An 18,366-nucleotide genomic window follows, 5' to 3' on the forward strand; every position below is an offset into this window, starting at 1 on the left:
GTTTCCAGTCTTTATGCTAAGCTAAGCTAATAGTCTGTTGGCTGCAGCTTCATAGTTATTGTCCCAAATGAGTGTTGCAGTATTTTTGTCTTAAGTGTAATAACGTTAAATAAGTACAAAGTAGTTCTTTATGTTTTTGTCTGGCTTTGTAAAGCCCTCCAAATCTACACTTGATTTTTAAAGTGCTATTGTTTCTGAAAATAAATTTGCTGGCATGAAAGCAACAAACCGCTGACTGCCTCCCGCATCACTCACCTTACGGACTGTTGAGAAGAATTCAGTTACACTGAAGGTTTTGATTCATCTTCTGAATTATTAACCAGTAATCTGATCCGTTACTTTCTAGGAAACTCAAGAGCACAAACAAAAGAGACACGAGACTCAAATCCAGTCCAGCGTGTTCACGATCCCATGCAGGACCGAGAACACAAACCTTTTGGTTTATTCACAAGTTGTAGCTTCAGAACTGTACTTCCGCAAAAGTAATGCATTCTAAAGTTTTACTGTAATAAAAACAGACCTGTACAGAGAACATCAGAGCGATGCCGAGACATACATACATTCATCTTGTGCGAATTCACCCGGACACATTTAGCGGCCGTGGAGCTCTACGGGAAGGTTGAAAGAAGCGGGCAATGTAGTGACACAAATATCTGAAAATATGAGGAGAGCTTTTGTTTAAGACCTTGAGATGTTTAGAGTTCACAAAGCATGAATATTATACCGGAATTTAGTCAAATCACTTAAACAGCAGAGGTCATACACTTTGTTTCAAAGAAGATGCTCACTTTGCCAGGTGAGATGAATCAAGCGCTCCCCTCAAAAAACACATTCCACAGAAAGCTTGGAATTCACAGCTTTGCAGTTTCAGTTGACAAGTGGCATAAGTGGCACTGTGCCGTGTGCCAATGTTATTTAGGGAACCGCAGGTTGTCGCACAAGACATCAGCACCCAGTCGTCGCCGTTGCAGTTTATACATCAAAGCGTAAATGGAAGAACTTAAGGCACTAGAACCGCCGTCACAGATGCACAATAATTCACAGATATCAGTTTTAAACTGAAACATAATGTATGAGATGGGGAAACAAAAGAAAAGAAAAAACACTGACTCCTCATGTGACGATGTATTTTTTAAAAACTTGTAAACTGTAAAAAAAAAAAAAAAATAGAAGAAGCATGTCCTGTCATGTTAGGTGGATTTTCCCTTTAATCTATCTTCACATCTGTCTGGATTTGTCTCTGAATGCGATATGCTTTTACACTGGAGGGGTGATTATATCTGGCTAATGGCTTTTCCCTTTCCTGCCCAGTCTGAGCGTCATAGCTTCTTAGTGGTTGCCAGTCAGGATATTAGCAAACATCAGGGCAATGGTTTCAGACATGGTGGAGAGATGATGGAAGTGGTAGATACTCTTCAGAGAAGCACCTTCCAATTGAATGTGACACAAGGGTCATTATACTGTCGATATAATACAATATTAATTTGGATTGTTTCATAGAGCCACCATCTGACAGTACAATATCAACACATTTCTGTAGGGAAGATATTAAGATTGTGGGATTATATCTAAAGCAGTTTCTCCGTTTTATAGCATTAGACGGCTTTGGCCCTTATAATACAAAATAATAAATGACTCGACGTGACGCTCCTTGTACTAACAAGTGAAGAAAATGATGAAATACAAAGAACTCGATTGACATAGAAACATGTAAAAATCAAACACGCGTGTCTAAAATAAAAGAGTTTGAAGGCAAAGCTCGATAATCTCTTGCATTTTCCAGAGAGCTGCCCGTGCCATGTACAAACAGTCATGTCACAGACACCAGCAAGGCCTCAATATGTCTTCAAACGGCATCGTTTTCTCAGAAATACGTTTGTGGGAAATTCTCAAAATGGGTTTTTATCTTGTTTTACAAGCATTGCTTTTCCGTTAAAATCCTGTTTTGAATGGAAAGTGGGGGGGGGGGGGGGGGGAAGTGAACCTGAAAATGAGCCTGCTATGTAAAACCGTCCCACACCGTGTTACAGAAGGCACTGGCCTTTACCCATCGCATACACCACTTGGGGACCGTTTACCGGTTAAACCAGCAGAAGATGTAACTTTGTTCTGTGGGAGTCGGAATACGTGAGTATTTTGACTCGAGTGGAAGTACGCACCCTGAGGCCTGCCTGCACCGATTCTTTCCCTTACTTCAAGTGAAAGTGCAAAATAAAGTCAGAATAAATAGTGAATAAATACACGTAGGACAAAATGGCATCATAAATCCAGATGTTGCTTCTTCTTATAGCCGGGAAGCACCTCAGCCACAGAGAGGCTGCTGACGGCGAGGGAACCCAAATATGTTTTCAGTCAAAATAGCTGGGCCAATAAAAATACTACCCTCTGCCCTCAGCTCCAGTTTCCAGAGTTTGTCCTGGACAGCATGTACATAGTGGTTATTTTACAGCAGTAACACCCTGCAGTTACCAGGGTATCATTGCTGATGTTTGGGGTCAAATGTTAAGTAAAAACAAAAAAGCCTTTGGAAAGGAAGCGGCTCAACATCTCTTTCTGTGAAATGTAAACAATGTCACTGCATGCATAAATAATGCCAAAATAAAGAATAAAAAAACCAATTTAAAAATCGAACAACAAATGTCTGAATGGAACACCTTAAAGCATGCTGATGTAAAGGTTCAGTCATTGTGTTACAGGGACAGAAGGAAAGGAAGCAAGGAGGGAGGGAAGGAAGGCTGAACAGCAGCCAATAGAAATGAAGTTAAAGTCATATTAAAGGTGGGCAGAAGAGTAAACACGTCTTCTGTAGATGTCTACACTTAGTAATGGGCATACCAATGAATCAGTATTTTCATCATTAGTGTGACAAATCCATGGTTTGGTCTGTTGCAGAGCTTATATGTAGATGTAAAGACACGGGCAGAGGGGACATTGATGGGTTGAGTCAGCTGAAGCTACGTTCAGACAGGCGGCTCAGTCCCTCACGTCAGACTGCAGACGCTTTGAGTTCCAGAGGAAGAGCACAAACTACAAAAATGGAGGAAGGGCCATGAAGGCAGCAGTGGAACCTGGATAAGTGGAGTCACATCAGCAGTTTGTTGTTGAACACATGGAAATGTGAAGACAAAAACATATCCTTTCATAACGGAAGATGAGGCTGTTTACGCTTTGTATAAAATCACATTTCCTTCCTGTCTGAACAGAGCGGAAGTCTGCACGGTTGGTCTTCTAGAGAATGCTATGAATGGAAGATATCAATGCAGTCACATCCACCATCCCTGTTGCTGCTTTTCTGTTTTTCTTCTTCATCTCTTCTTTGTTAAAGTTTGCAGTTGACCCGTAGGTGAGTCCAGCGCTGCTCTCTGAACGGGATGTGGCTACAACGGGGAAGGTGCAACGGGATCGACTTCAGTTCCTTTGTGCATCAAAAAGGAAGAATAGCAGGTCAACTGCTGCTTTGGAGGAGGGTGTGTGTGTGTGTGTACGCTGGAGGGGGGGGGGGGGGGGGGTTACTGCATTTTCCAGGTGTGGAGCGTTATTGTCACCGGTGCCTGCTGTGGGCCATGAAGAGCAGCACCTTGCGGATGCCGCTGAGGCGATCTTTCAGAGAGGTGAGGGCCAGGAAGGGAAGCTGGGCTCGGGCCTCTAGCGGAAGAACGGCGAGTAACCACCAACACCACGAGGGGCCGTTAGGACTGTCCTGAAGGAGGAAGGCACAAAGGGAGAGGGCTTTAAAGACACTAGAATGTAGAAATAGACTAAATTCTACTCGGGTCTTATCATGATAATTGTGGCTCTGGGTCCAGCTGATGTTCTGAGTGTAATCATATTCATTTGTTCAGTAAAGTACCTTTTATTCAACCTGGTCTGCCTCAGTGTCTGCATTTAGGGGCTCAATCTCTTTCACGCTATATTGTCTTTTTTTTGTCTGTCAAAGCACTTTGTAAAATCTGTTTTCATATTCGTAAAATCTGCCATATAAATAAAGTTGTTCTCATCATCATCCTATTGCCTCGTCAAACACGTTTTCAGCGGATGCTGCCTCAGGATTCATGTTCTATTTTCAAAGACACATACGACACATTTGAAAGGAGGAGTACCGTAATTAGATTTTTGAAAAGCGTGACTTTGTAAACTGTGTGTACCTGAAGTTCAGAGTCTTTCTGAGGCATGGGTCCAAAGTGTCCCTCGATGCGTTCCTTCTGCTCGGCCTTCAAGGAGTTGACCCACACCAGGGCCTGGTCGTACACTGCGTCGTGCAGAGTATGCAGCTCACGCTCAGCCAGACCCTCCACCTATAAACACACACACACACACACACAATCCTTTGAGTTGTAACATCTGAAGGAAATTCACTATCAATCCATCACTCCTCCATCCAGTCCTCCCTCCTCTCTCCCTCCTCCCCACTCATACCGTAACGTCCTCCAGGTACTCGATGTCGGCTGTGTTGTATCCGTCCCTCTCGCTGTGCTGAAGGACTTTGAACCTCCGTATGCCGATGGTGTTCACCACCGAGCGGCCGTCGGAGAAGAACTTCACATCGCGGATCTCCAGCAGGCACCCGTAGTCTGCGACCCTAGAGACGGGAGGAGGGAGAGGGCGCGTTATTACACGTTCCTGGATCCATACTCGGACACCGCTGTGTTATAACCCCCCCCGACACACTTAAATGCGCTGTCCCAGCACTGACCCTTTGCGGCTGTCTGCCAGACACATGCCGAAGCGGTTGGTTCCCGTCTCCATGCATCGGCGAATCATCAGTCTGTAGCACGGCTCGAAGATGTGGAGAGGGCACGGGATAGTGGGGAAGGCCATGGTGCACACGAATATAGGCACATTCTTGTTAAGACTGAGGAGAGAAAACGATGAAGGGGCACGAGTTTAACGTGGAAATACGGAATAATGATTTTCTGTACAAAGTCCTTTAAATGTTTAGAACGGTCTACAATTCCAAAAACATCTGCACCATAACTCACAACTAACTATTAGGCCAAATGCCCCGAAAAAACAAAAACAAACACACCACTGTCTACTGTGAGAGGTGAGTTTTGCTCCAGTTATGTGTTGGAGATTGTTTCGGCCTTCAGGAAAGTGATACTTGATGCCTGAGGTGTTGCACGCTGAGAGGTCAGTGTGTCAGACGTGGGCTGTCTACAGTAGGTGAGTGGGTCAAACAACAGCACAGGTTGTGTCGGCTCAGCACAAAGAACACAAACTTACTTCGAGAGATCGGCCATCTCGTCCTGGTGGATCTTCTGTCTCTCGATGAGCTCCGAGGGAAGATACTTCGCTATCAGGTTCTCCGTTAGTACCGTCTTAGAGTACTGCCTCTGGACCAGGTACTGGGGAGAGATACAGACTGTGTTGAAGATACGTTTATAGTGGCAGAAACATAGAGAGAGTTTCAATGTAGACGCCTGCTTTACGTTTTACCCCCATAGCATCCTCTTATTCTGGTTGTGATTCGGAACTATAGGGACACACCAATTAGATGTGCCTGATCTGGATTGGCTGCCCCGATAGTGACCTTATTGAGTCATCGGGTATTGGCCATGATATGACCGATCCAAATTAAAACACAGTTTGTATTTGGTCATGGCAGGCCACCAACTCTGCTTTTAGTTCCATAGCAATCCCTGGTGTCCCGTTACCTTACAGAAAGATGACCCCAATGAGTTCCAGTGAGCTAGGTTTTAAATTTGGGGGGGGGGGGGGGGGAATAGACACTCCGACTTGTGGTACCAGAAGAGAAAGGGTTGGTTCCCTACTGGATTCAGTTCAGATCACGCTTAACGGCACCGTGTCGTACCTCAGACAGCTCCTCTTTGCAGAGCGGACACTTGGGGTTGTGGTCCAGACATCTCTCCAGACACCGCACACAGAAGGTGTGACCGCACGGCGTCGTCACTGGCTCGTAGAAAAGTCTGGACACAGAAAAACACGACACCTCAAAACCGCGGACGCCTTAGAGTGTGCGGCTGAAACTGATGACTATGTTTTTTTTAAAATGCTAGCCAGGACAATGACCCATTCTGTTGCTGTATTTCTGCATAAAAGCTGCTGCATATCACATGATTACATCGTCCGAGACGATTCAGAACACGTTACGCAACTCCTGAATGGCGGTGTGTTGACTGTCAGTAAATATTTAGATCCGACGCTGTGAAGCAAACCTCACCTCATACACAGGGCACAATCCAGATCTGTCGGGTCCAAGACGTCACCGGCCGCAGAGCTCGGTTGATCCGTCCCCTCTGCTGGCTCTGAATGGAGAGATCAACAGATACTACATGAGACACATACGCCGCTAGTGGAGAGAGAGAGTAGAGCGCGTTGCTCGGCTACGTGCGTGTGTTTGCGCCCAAATTCCAAAAGCTCACCGGACTTGGCTCTCTTGTGATCATCTCTCCTCTCCTGTCCTCCGTACTCCTCCTCCTCCTCATCCTCCTCATCCTCCTCATCCTCCTCCTCTGCGATCTTGCGTTTCCTTTTGAGGAGGAAGCACTGGTCCGGCTTCCCCTGACCTTTGACCTCACCGCCCTCTGGCCTCTCGGGTGCAGGAGGGGCGAGGGCAAGACTGGACGCTGATGACAACAGGCTGGGACTGAAGATCTGAGGGAGGGAGAAGGATAATGAAACCTCATGTCCACTCGACGTCGCGCTTTTCTTCATGAAGTGCTGACTGCGGCCTCTTACCTGGTGCGGGGCGTTAATGCCGATGCTGTTCTTGACGTGCGCTCTGAAAGACATGTGCGCGTTGGAGTAGTCCGAGATGTGTTCAGGGACCTGATCGGTGACCGGAGCCAGGAGATCACAGAGGAGCTGAGAGAAGATGACACACGAGGATGAGATTATTCTGCAAACGACTGATCGATTTATTCTCAACTATTAAATCAATCAACTACTTTGATAATTGATAGGAGTCATTTTTAGGGGGGAAAAGGCTCAATTAAATTATGAATTGATAAAAGTGATTCTTTTCTGTTTCTTTGCTCCTCTGTGACAAAAAAAAACATATTTAAATTGTGCAATAAAAGATATTCATCTGTGGGTGTCCACTACAACACTGCTGTTGACTTACCCTGTGAGCCTCGTTCTTGGCCGGTCTACAGTCCGGCTCTATGGACAGACAGACCAGGTACTCCCTCAGAGCCTCCTCGGTCCTGCCCAGTGACACCAGGGCCTGGGCCTTACGAACATGACCCTGCAGGAAGGAGGAAGACGCATCATTTATCTCGCATCCGTACATTTTAATAACAACTGATCATTACATATTTATATGTATTTGGGAGCCGTTTGTCTGCCACACCTTGGACCAGTGAGGCATGAGTCTGCAGGCCATCTCAGCGTCTCTCAGGGCCCTTTCGTAGCGTCTCAGGCTGGAGTGGATCTGGGAGCGGTTACTAAACAGTATGTGGTCTATGGGTGCTGAGGGGGGAGAGGAGGGGCAGTCAGTTAGTCAGGTTGATAGATGGATTGTTGGTGGTACGAGTGTCCAAGAGCCCACGGTGATGTGTTCAACTTGTTTGTTTTTGTCTGATCAACGGTCTAAAAGCCAAAGATATTCAATTGACAGTGATGTAAGGCAGAGAAAGGTCTGCAGAGTGTCACATATGAGCAGCTGGAAGCAGTGACTCTTTGCTTATCATGCTGAGGAAACTGATTCACAACATACTGCAGAATAAAAATAAATTAATAAAAAAGCACAGCCACCAAATATCTATGTTCTTATTTCTTAAACAGCTGACTATGCTGGTTATATAATGGTTTCAAGTTACACAAAAGACGAAATGCTTAAATGGAACACTTTCCTCCACATTACAAAACGCGTTACGCAAACAAATAAAGAACAAATGTGCCGCCTTACAAAACAGTGCTGCACTATCAAGGTCACCCACATTCCAGGTTTCATAACGACAATAATATATGCTAATGTAGCGGTTAGCTCCATGGGAACCAGGGGGGAATATTTCAGCTCACAGAAACACAAAGGAGATTATTCATTTCATAGATTTGAGCTGACGGAATAGATGAAAATGCAGTTTAACACACAATAGTTGTTAAAGCATGACAGGAGAACAATTAGCTCGACCTGAACTTCATCCAGATCCAACTCTATAAAACTGCGTGTGAACCCTACAATACGTGATGAATGCATTGCACATGCACACAAGCAGCCCAGTACTAACACGATGCAGATATATTGATAAATAGAGTAACGTACAAACAGATTCTGCAAGGACAACAAGTGCTACTACCGCCTTTCTTTTTCCTGCTGAGATTCAGCTGACAAACTCATTTGCATAAATTCCGTAGTTAAGCAAGTGTTCCATTAGGAATTACGTGCCTTTACTTAATAACGAAAAATGAGTGATGGGGAAACCGTTCTCTTGCAAAACAAAGTCACTACGGCTTGAAGGTGGTCCTCCCACAATAAGACAGAGATTAGATTCTTTGTTCGTTGTTATTTAACCAATCACCTTTGCTAAACACGCTGAATTAGTTCGACATCCTGTGAACAGCCCGGGACAACCCCACTCCATCACTGTGGGAGCTTCACAGCTCAACAACAGTCAGTCTTTGGTGTCTGAGCAGCTGCACCGCATCAGCTGGGAGGGTTCATGCTCCACTTGCCCGGGGGACCCAGCGGACAGGGATGATGGCAGAATTCAAACTGGTGCGTCCATCATCTAGTGGTGGTGCTTCTCTAGAGCATTCAAACTGAGAAACGAGTCACTTGAAACTTACGCAACCAGTGTGTACAGTGACTCGGCTGCTGCAGCAGCACCACACAGTAAGGTCAACTGAGATCGGGTCAAGCAGACTTCTGAGCCAGAGGAGAATCCGTCTTTGTCGTCGACAAAGTGCCACAGGGTCTGTCAAACTGTGCCACGTCACTAAACTCAATTGGGTTTACTTCATCCAGCTTTGCATAATACATCACAGTGTTTCTGGGGCATCACCTCATATTATCTTGAATAGCTAAACCAGTCATTTGTTAGAGCTATATGTGTTCGACAAATCACAACTTTGCTATACGCACGTGTTATTGACACAACATATACTAATAAATGAGAGCAAATAAATGCAATTAGCTGGAGTTAACGAGCTCTCAGAATTTGGGAATGACGAATATTATTACATCAATATAATAAAGCAGCACACACTGCGTGTGTAATGTGACATAGGCCTCTTAAGAAGTAAACTTCAAACCACACTATGTAACCTGATTAACACCTCTGTGTATATAACAGCTTATTGCACTACTAATCCCTCTCTGCAGGCCACAGCTCACCTGTGTCACCACCACCTCTGCCCACATAAAACCCTCCGCTGTGGCTCCGAGCATCAGAGTCCCTGGTGGTGACATGAAATAGTACCCTTGACCCACATTAGCCTGAATCATTGTTTGTCGTTATACAATGAGGGGGGGGGGGGGGGGGGGTGCTACGCACTTACGCAATGTTTGGTCCGCGAGCTCTGCCTACATAACCGTGTTATCCAACACATGGCGCTGTGTCTCTCGGATGCCAGCAGAGGCTGCTAGCCGCCTCCAAGTGTGTCACGGACGACACACTTACGAAACAAAGTCACATAACAGCTTCGTGTTGTTCCTTGTATCGACAAGTCGCCCACATGATATTATCTAGCAGCAGCCTCGTTGTGCTGGAAAAGTAGCCAAACAAAAAGTAGCAAAAAAACCCGAGTTAGCCCGGGTCACATAGGCAGCAGAAGCCCGTTCTGTAAAGCCACTGTGTTACGTTTCTCATACACATAAGAGTGAGGAGTTCGGTGTCCTACCTATCAATATGGCTCGGTTATATTTCTCCAGCGCTGCTTCCATCTTCTTCTCGGCGTACAGCCCGTTGCCCTCCCGCCTCAGCCGGCCGGCCTGGTGCAAGGTCGGGAACCACTTGGCCAGCAGGTTGCCGAGGACCACATTGACCCTGTGACTCTGGACGTCGGCCACTCTGGAGCTGTCCAGGCACTCCTTACACATCACCGGCCGCTCCTTCTCCTTCCTCTCCCTCTCCAGGCACTTTTTACAGAAGCAGTGTCCGCACGGCAGAGTCACGGGCTCGAACAGAAAGCTCAGACATATCCGACAGGAGAACTCTTCGTACCCGAAGCCCGCGGAACCAACTCCCGGACACACAGCGGCCACCGCCGCTCCTCCTTTCCTCGGGGTCCCGTTTCGACCGTTACCCCCGTCTTGCCTCCCGATACTACCCGACAGGTACTCTATGAGGTTGCTCAGGTGGACGGGGGTCAGTCTCTCGGTCTCCGAGGCTTGTCGGTACATGTCGAACGCTTCTGTGAATTTGCCCCCGAAGGCGAGCGCATCAGCCCGCTTGACCATCAGCTCCAGGCGCCGGCTCCCTGGGTCTCCGAGACCCGCTAGTTGGCACTCGTAGAGGTCCGCGGCCAGGTCGAAGTTTTTCGAGTGGAAAGCGTCCGCTGCGAGCTGCAGCATGCTCTCGCTCTCTGTCCCCATACCCGGCAAGTTGTTAGAAGTCTGTCCTCTCGCCTATGTGGAGCGTGTCTCGTCAAAACACCCGCTGCAGTACATCATGTTTGCGTGTGCTGCTGGGAAGTCTACTGACGCTGTCATGACCAAGTCCAGGAAGCAGCCATATTATTCTCAATGGAGGAAAAAAAAAAAACCTTACATAAAAGTTGTGTCATGTGATGCTGGCCAGCTGTTCTCATTGGACGAGTTTAGGAAAAGGGTTACAAAACAATCTGCCATAACAGAGTCAGCGTCGTGGGCCGGGGCCTGTCTGACCTGCATGTAGGAGTTTAGTAGGGGGACACCAAATAATGAGCTCTATTGGTATCACATCCCTGGAAGTTATTCCAACTTTCCTCAGAGATCTTCCCAAACATGGTGTCTTGGGATGTGGTGTGGTGTCATTAAGTGGACATACTGATGTATCAGTCCTTTTGATTGTCAGAAATAAAAGTAGTTGGTTTAGTTATAAAACGGATCTGTTGCACAATAATCAACCCATGGGAGTTGGCTTTCAGAGGTATTCCATGTCTGCGTAATGTTTATGTAATTATACAGGAAAAATGTAAAATATGTGACCTGCTTCAAGTTCCTGGCGTTACCTGTTATGTGACAGCTGCACCCGTTACATAACAGGCAGTTATGTGACAGTCAAAACCGCTTTACATAAAAAAAATGTTTTAAATTCTGTTATGGATCAAATATAATTACCATTTACATATCTTGAGAAAAGCTATTCTAAATGTTATGGCACACAGGCAGCAGTTTGAGTATAATGGAGAGATGTGAACGTGATCAGCTCTTACACAAACTGTACATCTGAAGAGGGATCGTTTCATTGCATATACTAACAGAAGAGCATGTCATCCCTTGTCACAGCCCCTCAGATCAATGTCCCGATCGACAGACAACGTAAAGCAACCAATCCTTACGCCAGATATTCAATAATCACACTGTGTTGGATCACTGTGACAGGCAGCAGTCTCTCACCAGCACACGCTCTGGTCATCGTTGCATAAACGTTTCATAACAATGACAAAAAGTGACATCTTACTTAACACATTGAGAATGTTGGTGAAGTAATGTTTGTTAGTTCCACTGCTACTAATAAAAAACATCCCAGGAATTAGAATTTGAAAACCCGTCACAGGCTGCGATATAATGTTATACTGTAAGCATATAAAAAAGTTTAAAACTCGTCTAGACACGATATGTTCTGTACAGTGTCCTGAATCATACTTCATTCAAACTCAAAAACAAGCGGTGGTGGCCAGGTGCCGGTTAAGAGTAGTGAGTGAGGAGTCCGCAGGCAGTCAATGGCGGTATAAAACAGGAAATTAAAGCTGTTTTGAGAAAGTGTCACTCACCGCAACCAAGATCCGTGAGCATGCACCCATAACATTTGAACAGATATTGCTGTGTAACTGACATTACATGTGGTACTGTATATTGTTTGCATTCCCCATTATCCTGTAACAGTGAATGTTGTCCACAGTGGCACAGTGACATTGACTCCCGATAAGACCAGAAGTGGGTTAAGGTCAGAGTTACATCACTCTGGATACGGGATTGTCCTCTGAATTGCTCTGATACGATACCACATGGTATTATTAGCACAACCTGAATTAGTGTATCCTGTAGCCTCAAAATAAAATATGTGTGTGTGTGTGTGTGTGTGAGTGGAGATTAGAGGCTGCTCAGTCCATCAGTGTCCATGTCAGTAGTAGCGGTGCTGGAAATATAGATCGGCCGGTCTGTGTCCTTGTGTCCCTCCACATCTTGAAATGTCCTTATGTGTGTATCTAAATAGGCCAACAATGCAGTCCAGCCAGGTATTCATAGCACAGGCTGTCTGGACAGTGTGTACTGGGCTGAGAGAGACCAGCAGTTCTCTTCACACACTATTATACAAGAAAAGAGAGATGTGATGGATAACAAGCATACACTTGCGCTTGTCTCAAACACCAGAGATAGTACGTCATGTTTTGTTCCTTATGGAAGTAACGCGTAAACACACAGGAGTGAGAGGCACGAAAGAACCGAGTTTGCATGTGACCAGGGTCTGAAATCAGATTTGGAGTTGAGGTACTGGTCGAGCTCAAGTTTACGTTGGCGTCTGTTCGGTCGAGCAAGACGGGAACAGGGTTGTCCCTTATTATTAAACGAAAGAACAGATCTGTCGTGTAAGATATATATATGTTTTTATCTGTATGGTCGGAGCGGAAGGATGGAGACTTCTAACAGTGATGAATGATGGCCTCGCTAAAGATCGAAGTGTAACTTTCACATCCAAATCCTACACAGACAATTCTTGTTTTCTTTGAAATGTTTAATCCAAATAATGAATCGTTATTGAGCCTTACATTTTCTCTTTCTGTACTTCCTGTTTTAAAAGCCTATTTCGTGCTTTGTGAATAATAATGGGTTTTATACTACTTTTCATATTAAATATGAATATATTACAGTACTTACGACTCTGCTGACACAGACTTCAGGGAGCTACTGGGAGGCTCGACTGGGGAAACTGAAGTCCCATCATTCTTGGTGTGTGGTCTCATTAGGTGGACTTCTGCGTGTTCTATTTCAGGATACCTGTATGCTAATATTTGATAATTGGTGGTAAACACAAAGCACAGTTGAAGCTGACGGGAATGTCATTAGTTTTGCAGCTATTTGATCATCAACTTAACTATTGGACGGACTAAAATGGGAAAAGTCAAGTGATCAACGTTATTACGATTCTTCATCCTGAGGGGAACATGAATGTGTGTACCAGCTTTTATCACCAACCTTCCAGTATTTTTAGACATTTCACCGAAAACCAAAAATGTCAACCTCAGTGTGACGCTAGATGAAAAGTCAGGAGGTCATCAAATTCAACAGGATTCATCCTCTGGGGACCATGAATCCCTGGTATAGCTGTGGAGATATTTAAGTCTGGACCAAAGTGGTGGACCGACAGACATCACGTAGAGACTCAAACTGTTTCAAACTATGTTTTCAGACAATCCCAGAAGCTGACAAAAGATATGTTCAGAGGAGAGTAATGGGGATTGAAGCAAATTTGAAATGAGTCACTGTGGAGAGCAAGTCTTCGTGTTGAGAATCATTTCTATAAGGCAGTGCTAAATGAACTCTCAGATGCTTTAGAGACACTCCCTTTCTGGTTCATTTGCTCACACAATAAGGTGCATAAGCCTTGACTCACTGTGTGATTGAAGACTGTTGAATAAGAGCTTTTATAACAGCATTGTTTTATGACTTTTCAGCTATTTATCGCTTCCGTTGAGGCGCTCAGGTGTTTGTGTCGACTGATTGCCACCGTGTTTGTGATGGCGTTGTGTAGGTGAAAAGTGTTGAATGAAATGTGAACACTTCAGTCTTTGCTTGTGCAGTAATGGAGAGATTTTATTAGAAAAATGTGGTTTTAAGAGGTAAAAAGTATTAATCAATTATTAAATCAAATAATCTACCGTAATATGCACAGTTTACAACAAGGCAAGGGAAAGAGTGAACGTATAGATTTCTGTTGAAATAAAGGCTGCGAGTCCTCGTCTTGTTCTCTTCACTTTGGTCATTGGTAGGTTCTCCCGTGGTGCAGCCAGCTAGATAACTATTCTTACCATTTTGCACTTTGTCAGCAGTTAAGATGGATGCCAGCACCATGAAATCAGAACACCACGAGAGGCCGGTTAAATAACAGGCCAGCGTGGTAAATCAGTCTTGGATTTTGAGGATGTTCCTCTTCTCCAGATCGTTCATCTCTTTGAGAATCAGAGCCACGTTGTACCGGAGCTCCTGGAATTTAGACACAGGCACCTGGACGAGAAAACAACAGTTCACTGACAAGGACACACAGACGAGGTGTCCAGTTAGATACAGCACAATGCTACCGATGACCATTTCTTCTCCACACCTGTCTGCTTTGATCTCTTAAAACCCATCAATGTTCTGCCCGACTGCTTGGTAGAGCAACTGTTTTAAAATCACTACATCTTATTGAAATATGAGTTGAACTTAACTCGACCTGATTCAGCCATCTCTTCTACTTGGTCTAGGTATGGTAGGCTGAAAAAAACCCCACTGGATATTGCCGTCTTTAAATAGTAGGCCTGTTCAGTTCGCTGCCTTACAGGAAGTTGGCAACAAAAAGTCCCACTGGGCATGATGAGGACTCTGTTTGGTCTCATTTTTTAAAAGGTAAGCATATTTCAACATATTATAGTTTCAGAGGTCTTACGACACAACAACAAAAAAGTCTAATTAGGGTCGAATCATTTTCTAAAAACATGCTGTAGCAGACGGCTGATTGTCCTTCATGATGAAGGAAGAGTGTGCTGGAATGAATACGCCTTATAGTTGGAAAGGAAATCTCTTTATGAGCCAAAAATTGGTGTTCTGTGGAAAATACTCAAGACTTTTTTGCAACTCTGCCGAATGTCACGGCTCATTGACGTTGGACTATTACAAGCCAGCAGGGTAATTGTGCAATTGTGGAAGAACATGGATGTACTTTCTAATGGAATGTGGATGAAGGACGTGGCCGTCTGCCTGGCGTTGGAGAGACCAACTTGTTTTGTAAGAAGGAAAGACGAGAGCTTTGCTCGCTTGTGGAGCGCCTACGTGGAAACTCATGACTTTGAATTTTGAATGATTTGAAACTGTCTGGAAATGATGCACTGCTGTGATTTGTTGTTGAGTTAATGTTCATGTGCGTTGTGTCAAATTCAGCACAAGAAAAAAGGGGGGGGAAAAAAAAAGGTAGTGATGCAAAAATAATAAATTTACATTTTTTCGGAACTAAAACAAACAACTTATGAACATTCACCGTTTTTAATATAATTCATTTAATTTTATTCCATTATATATATATTTGGAAAAAAATATATCTGTATGATTTTTCACCATTTGTGAGATGTTTTCAAAGTAGCCTACCGTAAATATCTAGCAAAAATATGTGAAAATAATAGTCGAACAGGTCTTGAACTTCACATTGAACTAGCCTTGCCTGAGTTTGACCTCTGACCTCCCTACAGGGTGAAAGTGGGCCACTCCCAAAACAATGTATTCTAAACCAACACAGTCCCTTTGTCACTGTACTAAAACAGATACATCTGCTGATCAAGAAGAGAGATCACAGCAGCAGACTCTGGATCAGATCCTGAGAAACACATATCAGGGGGAGATAAGGTGCATCCATCAATAGAATCTGCACACCGGATGCTGCTGCTAATCTTCTAATTCAGGTGTAATCTGATCACGTAACTGTACAGCGTCCACATTAGCAGCCTACTCTGAAAGCTGCATCTATCCTGAAACCATCAGGCAGGTATGTATGGAGTGTGGCGCCCCCTGTTGAGCAATGCATCTCACTAACTTGTTGAAGGTTTGATCCATTTTGCTGTTGAGTTTCTCTTTTATAACTATTTATTTATAAAGGAGCACATTTGTATGTTTATAACACAAGTTATAAACGTCATTCTGATGTTATAATGGTTGTTTCTGGGTAGTGAAGGCAGAAAGGGTGCTAGTGTTGGCTCAGTGAAACTACAATACGTAGTCGGATTGGATGTGTTCTACCGTCGTTTGAACTGATAGGTTTGTAAGAACAGAGGAGAGACACAGTCAGAGGTTCCGCAGAAGGAACACTAACCATGTGGACAAAATGACATTGTACCATGATTAAATATTGCCCAACACCTGTTTCTGGGGGAGCTCTCTCTTTCAACAACCACTAGAGTCAATGTTTCCTGAATGAATCTCGGCATATTGGTCTATACGTCTTCAGCACTGCTGTCAAAAAGCAAGGATTAGACTGAGTAGGGTCTGTATTCATGATCTGGAAACTGGTCCTTTCAAAGAGAATGTACACCTGCCTGTACCATCAGGAACAAGTCAACTGTGTTGAGTACCTCAAAGCGGTGAACGCTCCCATCTGACAGTTTCATCTGCATCAGAACAGAAGGCTGCAGGGCCCTGGCTAAAGAGCTGTGGAGACAAAATGATATTTATGTTAGAAATGTTTCAAAAACGTACACATCTTTTCCATTAGAAGGCGTCGGCTTCGTCTGTTCAACCACGGTGACCATTACCGCTCAGTCCAACTACCCGCCTCGTCCTGTATTCATTACGAAATAAGTAGAGACATAAAAAAACACCTCACACCCTGGAAGACCTACCGCAGGTTGAAACTTCTTTCATTACCTCGTGGAAATGGCGACATCCACCCTCCATTTAAAGTCTTCTAACGTGGAGAGGTGTGGGTCGTTCCGGGAGGTCGCTGCGTCTAGAGCGGCACGCCTGCAAGTACGAAGAGAGGGAGTCACACAGCAATGATTTATCCGTGGATGGCATTCAAATATTTTGACCCCAGTCCTGTGGTGATGAAAACCAGACACAACTCTGACCAAAAGAGCTCTGCGGGCTTCACGAGAAGACACAAAAACAGAGACTAAATGTGTTAAAAGTCTGAATTTAAAGGCTGTAAATTCAACGAACCTGTTGCCAAAAACCACACTGGAGAAATCTGTGATGAAGTCTTCAGGTATCCTAATAGACAAAAGAGACAACCGAAAATTCAGCATTTGGGATTGAAACTGCGCTGTGCGTGAGCACGAGCATCGAAGCATTAAGTGTGTGATAAAGCTCACCTCAGTTCTCTAAGATCTTCTCTGAAGGCCTAAACGTGGACACAAACACAACGTTCACTATTATGTCATGCAAGATGTGAAATGTTTACATCTTTAAAATGTGTAATTCCATGCTAGTGATGACATCAGCATGTGTTGCCCTAGATACCCACACAGGCGGGTTGTGTGGAATTCATCACTAACTGTATTATTTATATTACCTGTGCTTTTTTCCCTTTTTCCTGTAACGTGTAACATGTCTCCAGTGAGACAGGCCTATGGTTTCCAGTGTTAGCACACACACATACTCAATAACAATGAGTATGGAGCATGTGGACATGTGAAACGAATTACATTACCGGTAATGCTTTTTTTTATCCATTTCTGCGTATTGGTTCATAAAAGTGAAACAGCTCAATCCAAAGCAGTCCTTATCAATGCTATAGTAAGGCCTGTGCTGTGTTGTGCCTGTATGTACCTCCAACATCTGATCTCTCCAGCGCGTAACCGCAGCTCACCTCCTGCTTCAGTGATGAGGTGGGCACGCGGATGGCCTCAGACAGCACTCGGTACATCCCGGCGACGACGTGACTGAGCCTCTCCTGGGGCACGAGGCTGCTCTCCGCTACGGACTTCATCAGCTCCCTGCAGTCCTTCCCCTCCAGGGCGCTCACCACAGCTGGACAGAACAGGAATCCAACACGCACTTTGGCTCACTTATTTAACTTAAATGGCTTTCAACTGCTAACGTCAGTGACACAAGCAGCAGGGACGGCGTCTCATGAAGGCACCGTAATGTGAGGCGTTTTCAGGCAGACGTTACTCTTCTATCAGGGCACTTGAGGTTGCTGGTGCCCCAATATATTACTCATTGAGCAACTAATACACGTCTTAGTTACAGACATTTAAACATAAAACGTTGTGTTTTAAAAAGACGATAACATTTAACGACCTCGTAAACAGATAACGTTAGTAACGTTATTTACCTTTCAGTATTCTTCTGAACGTCTCCTGGTCCACATCCTTTAGGTTTTTCGACAATGAGTCGATTTCCGCCGGTATCCTGCCTCCCAAAAAGCTGGAGTCCTTTGTATGGCTTGCAGACATGACTCACCATGCACTAATATGCCTTATGTGGCGTTACCAAATAGCAAACATTTAAAATGTACGCAAATACGGTCGTTTGTGCTCTTTAAGCTAGTTTCTGTGTTTACGTGATAGCTT

The 18,366-nt window shown here is 44.6% G+C and overlaps 2 protein-coding genes across 2 annotated transcripts; both read right to left on the reverse strand.

The window, feature by feature from the left end:
* Positions 1–386: 386 nt before the first annotated feature.
* LOC306777113 (LON peptidase N-terminal domain and RING finger protein 3-like) lies at positions 387–10,498 on the reverse strand (the record flags this gene model as incomplete). The annotated part of the gene is made up of 12 exons (XM_079268091.1): positions 387–3,700; positions 4,146–4,295; positions 4,417–4,579; positions 4,694–4,852; positions 5,224–5,345; positions 5,813–5,927; positions 6,182–6,266; positions 6,384–6,615; positions 6,700–6,825; positions 7,085–7,207; positions 7,313–7,431; positions 9,805–10,498. The coding sequence occupies 12 exons, from the start codon at positions 10,496–10,498 to the stop codon at positions 3,542–3,544; spliced, it is 2,247 nt and encodes a 748-aa protein (XP_079124217.1). The 3' UTR covers positions 387–3,541.
* A 3,422-nt stretch (positions 10,499–13,920) lies between these two features.
* Positions 13,921–18,356, reverse strand: commd5 (COMM domain containing 5). The gene is made up of 7 exons (XM_079268383.1): positions 18,129–18,356; positions 17,661–17,821; positions 17,164–17,192; positions 17,012–17,062; positions 16,718–16,813; positions 16,426–16,501; positions 13,921–14,332 (listed from the first exon to the last, which is right to left on the reverse strand). The coding sequence occupies exons 1-7, from the start codon at positions 18,247–18,249 to the stop codon at positions 14,231–14,233; spliced, it is 636 nt and encodes a 211-aa protein (XP_079124509.1). The 5' UTR covers positions 18,250–18,356; the 3' UTR covers positions 13,921–14,230.
* Between the last annotated feature and the right edge of the window lie 10 nt (positions 18,357–18,366).

This window comes from Melanostigma gelatinosum (assembly GCF_949748355.1).
Source record: "Melanostigma gelatinosum genome assembly, chromosome: 5".
Taxonomy (NCBI): Eukaryota; Metazoa; Chordata; class Actinopteri; order Perciformes; family Zoarcidae; genus Melanostigma; species Melanostigma gelatinosum.

What these genes read in the sequence shown, in the direction of transcription:
- commd5 (XM_079268383.1), bottom strand. Translation starts at nt 18,249, where the DNA reads ATGTCTGCAAGCCATACAAAGGACTCCAGCTTTTTGGGAGGCAGGATA. An exon ending in GTTCAGAAGAATACTGAAAG is followed by an intron (nt 17,822 to 18,128) that starts GTAAATAACGTT and finishes TGTTCTGTCCAG; the next exon opens with CTGTGGTGAGCGCCCTGGAG. An exon ending in GGAGCGTTCACCGCTTTGAG is followed by an intron (nt 14,333 to 16,425) that starts GTACTCAACACA and finishes TTTCTCGTCCAG; the next exon opens with GTGCCTGTGTCTAAATTCCA.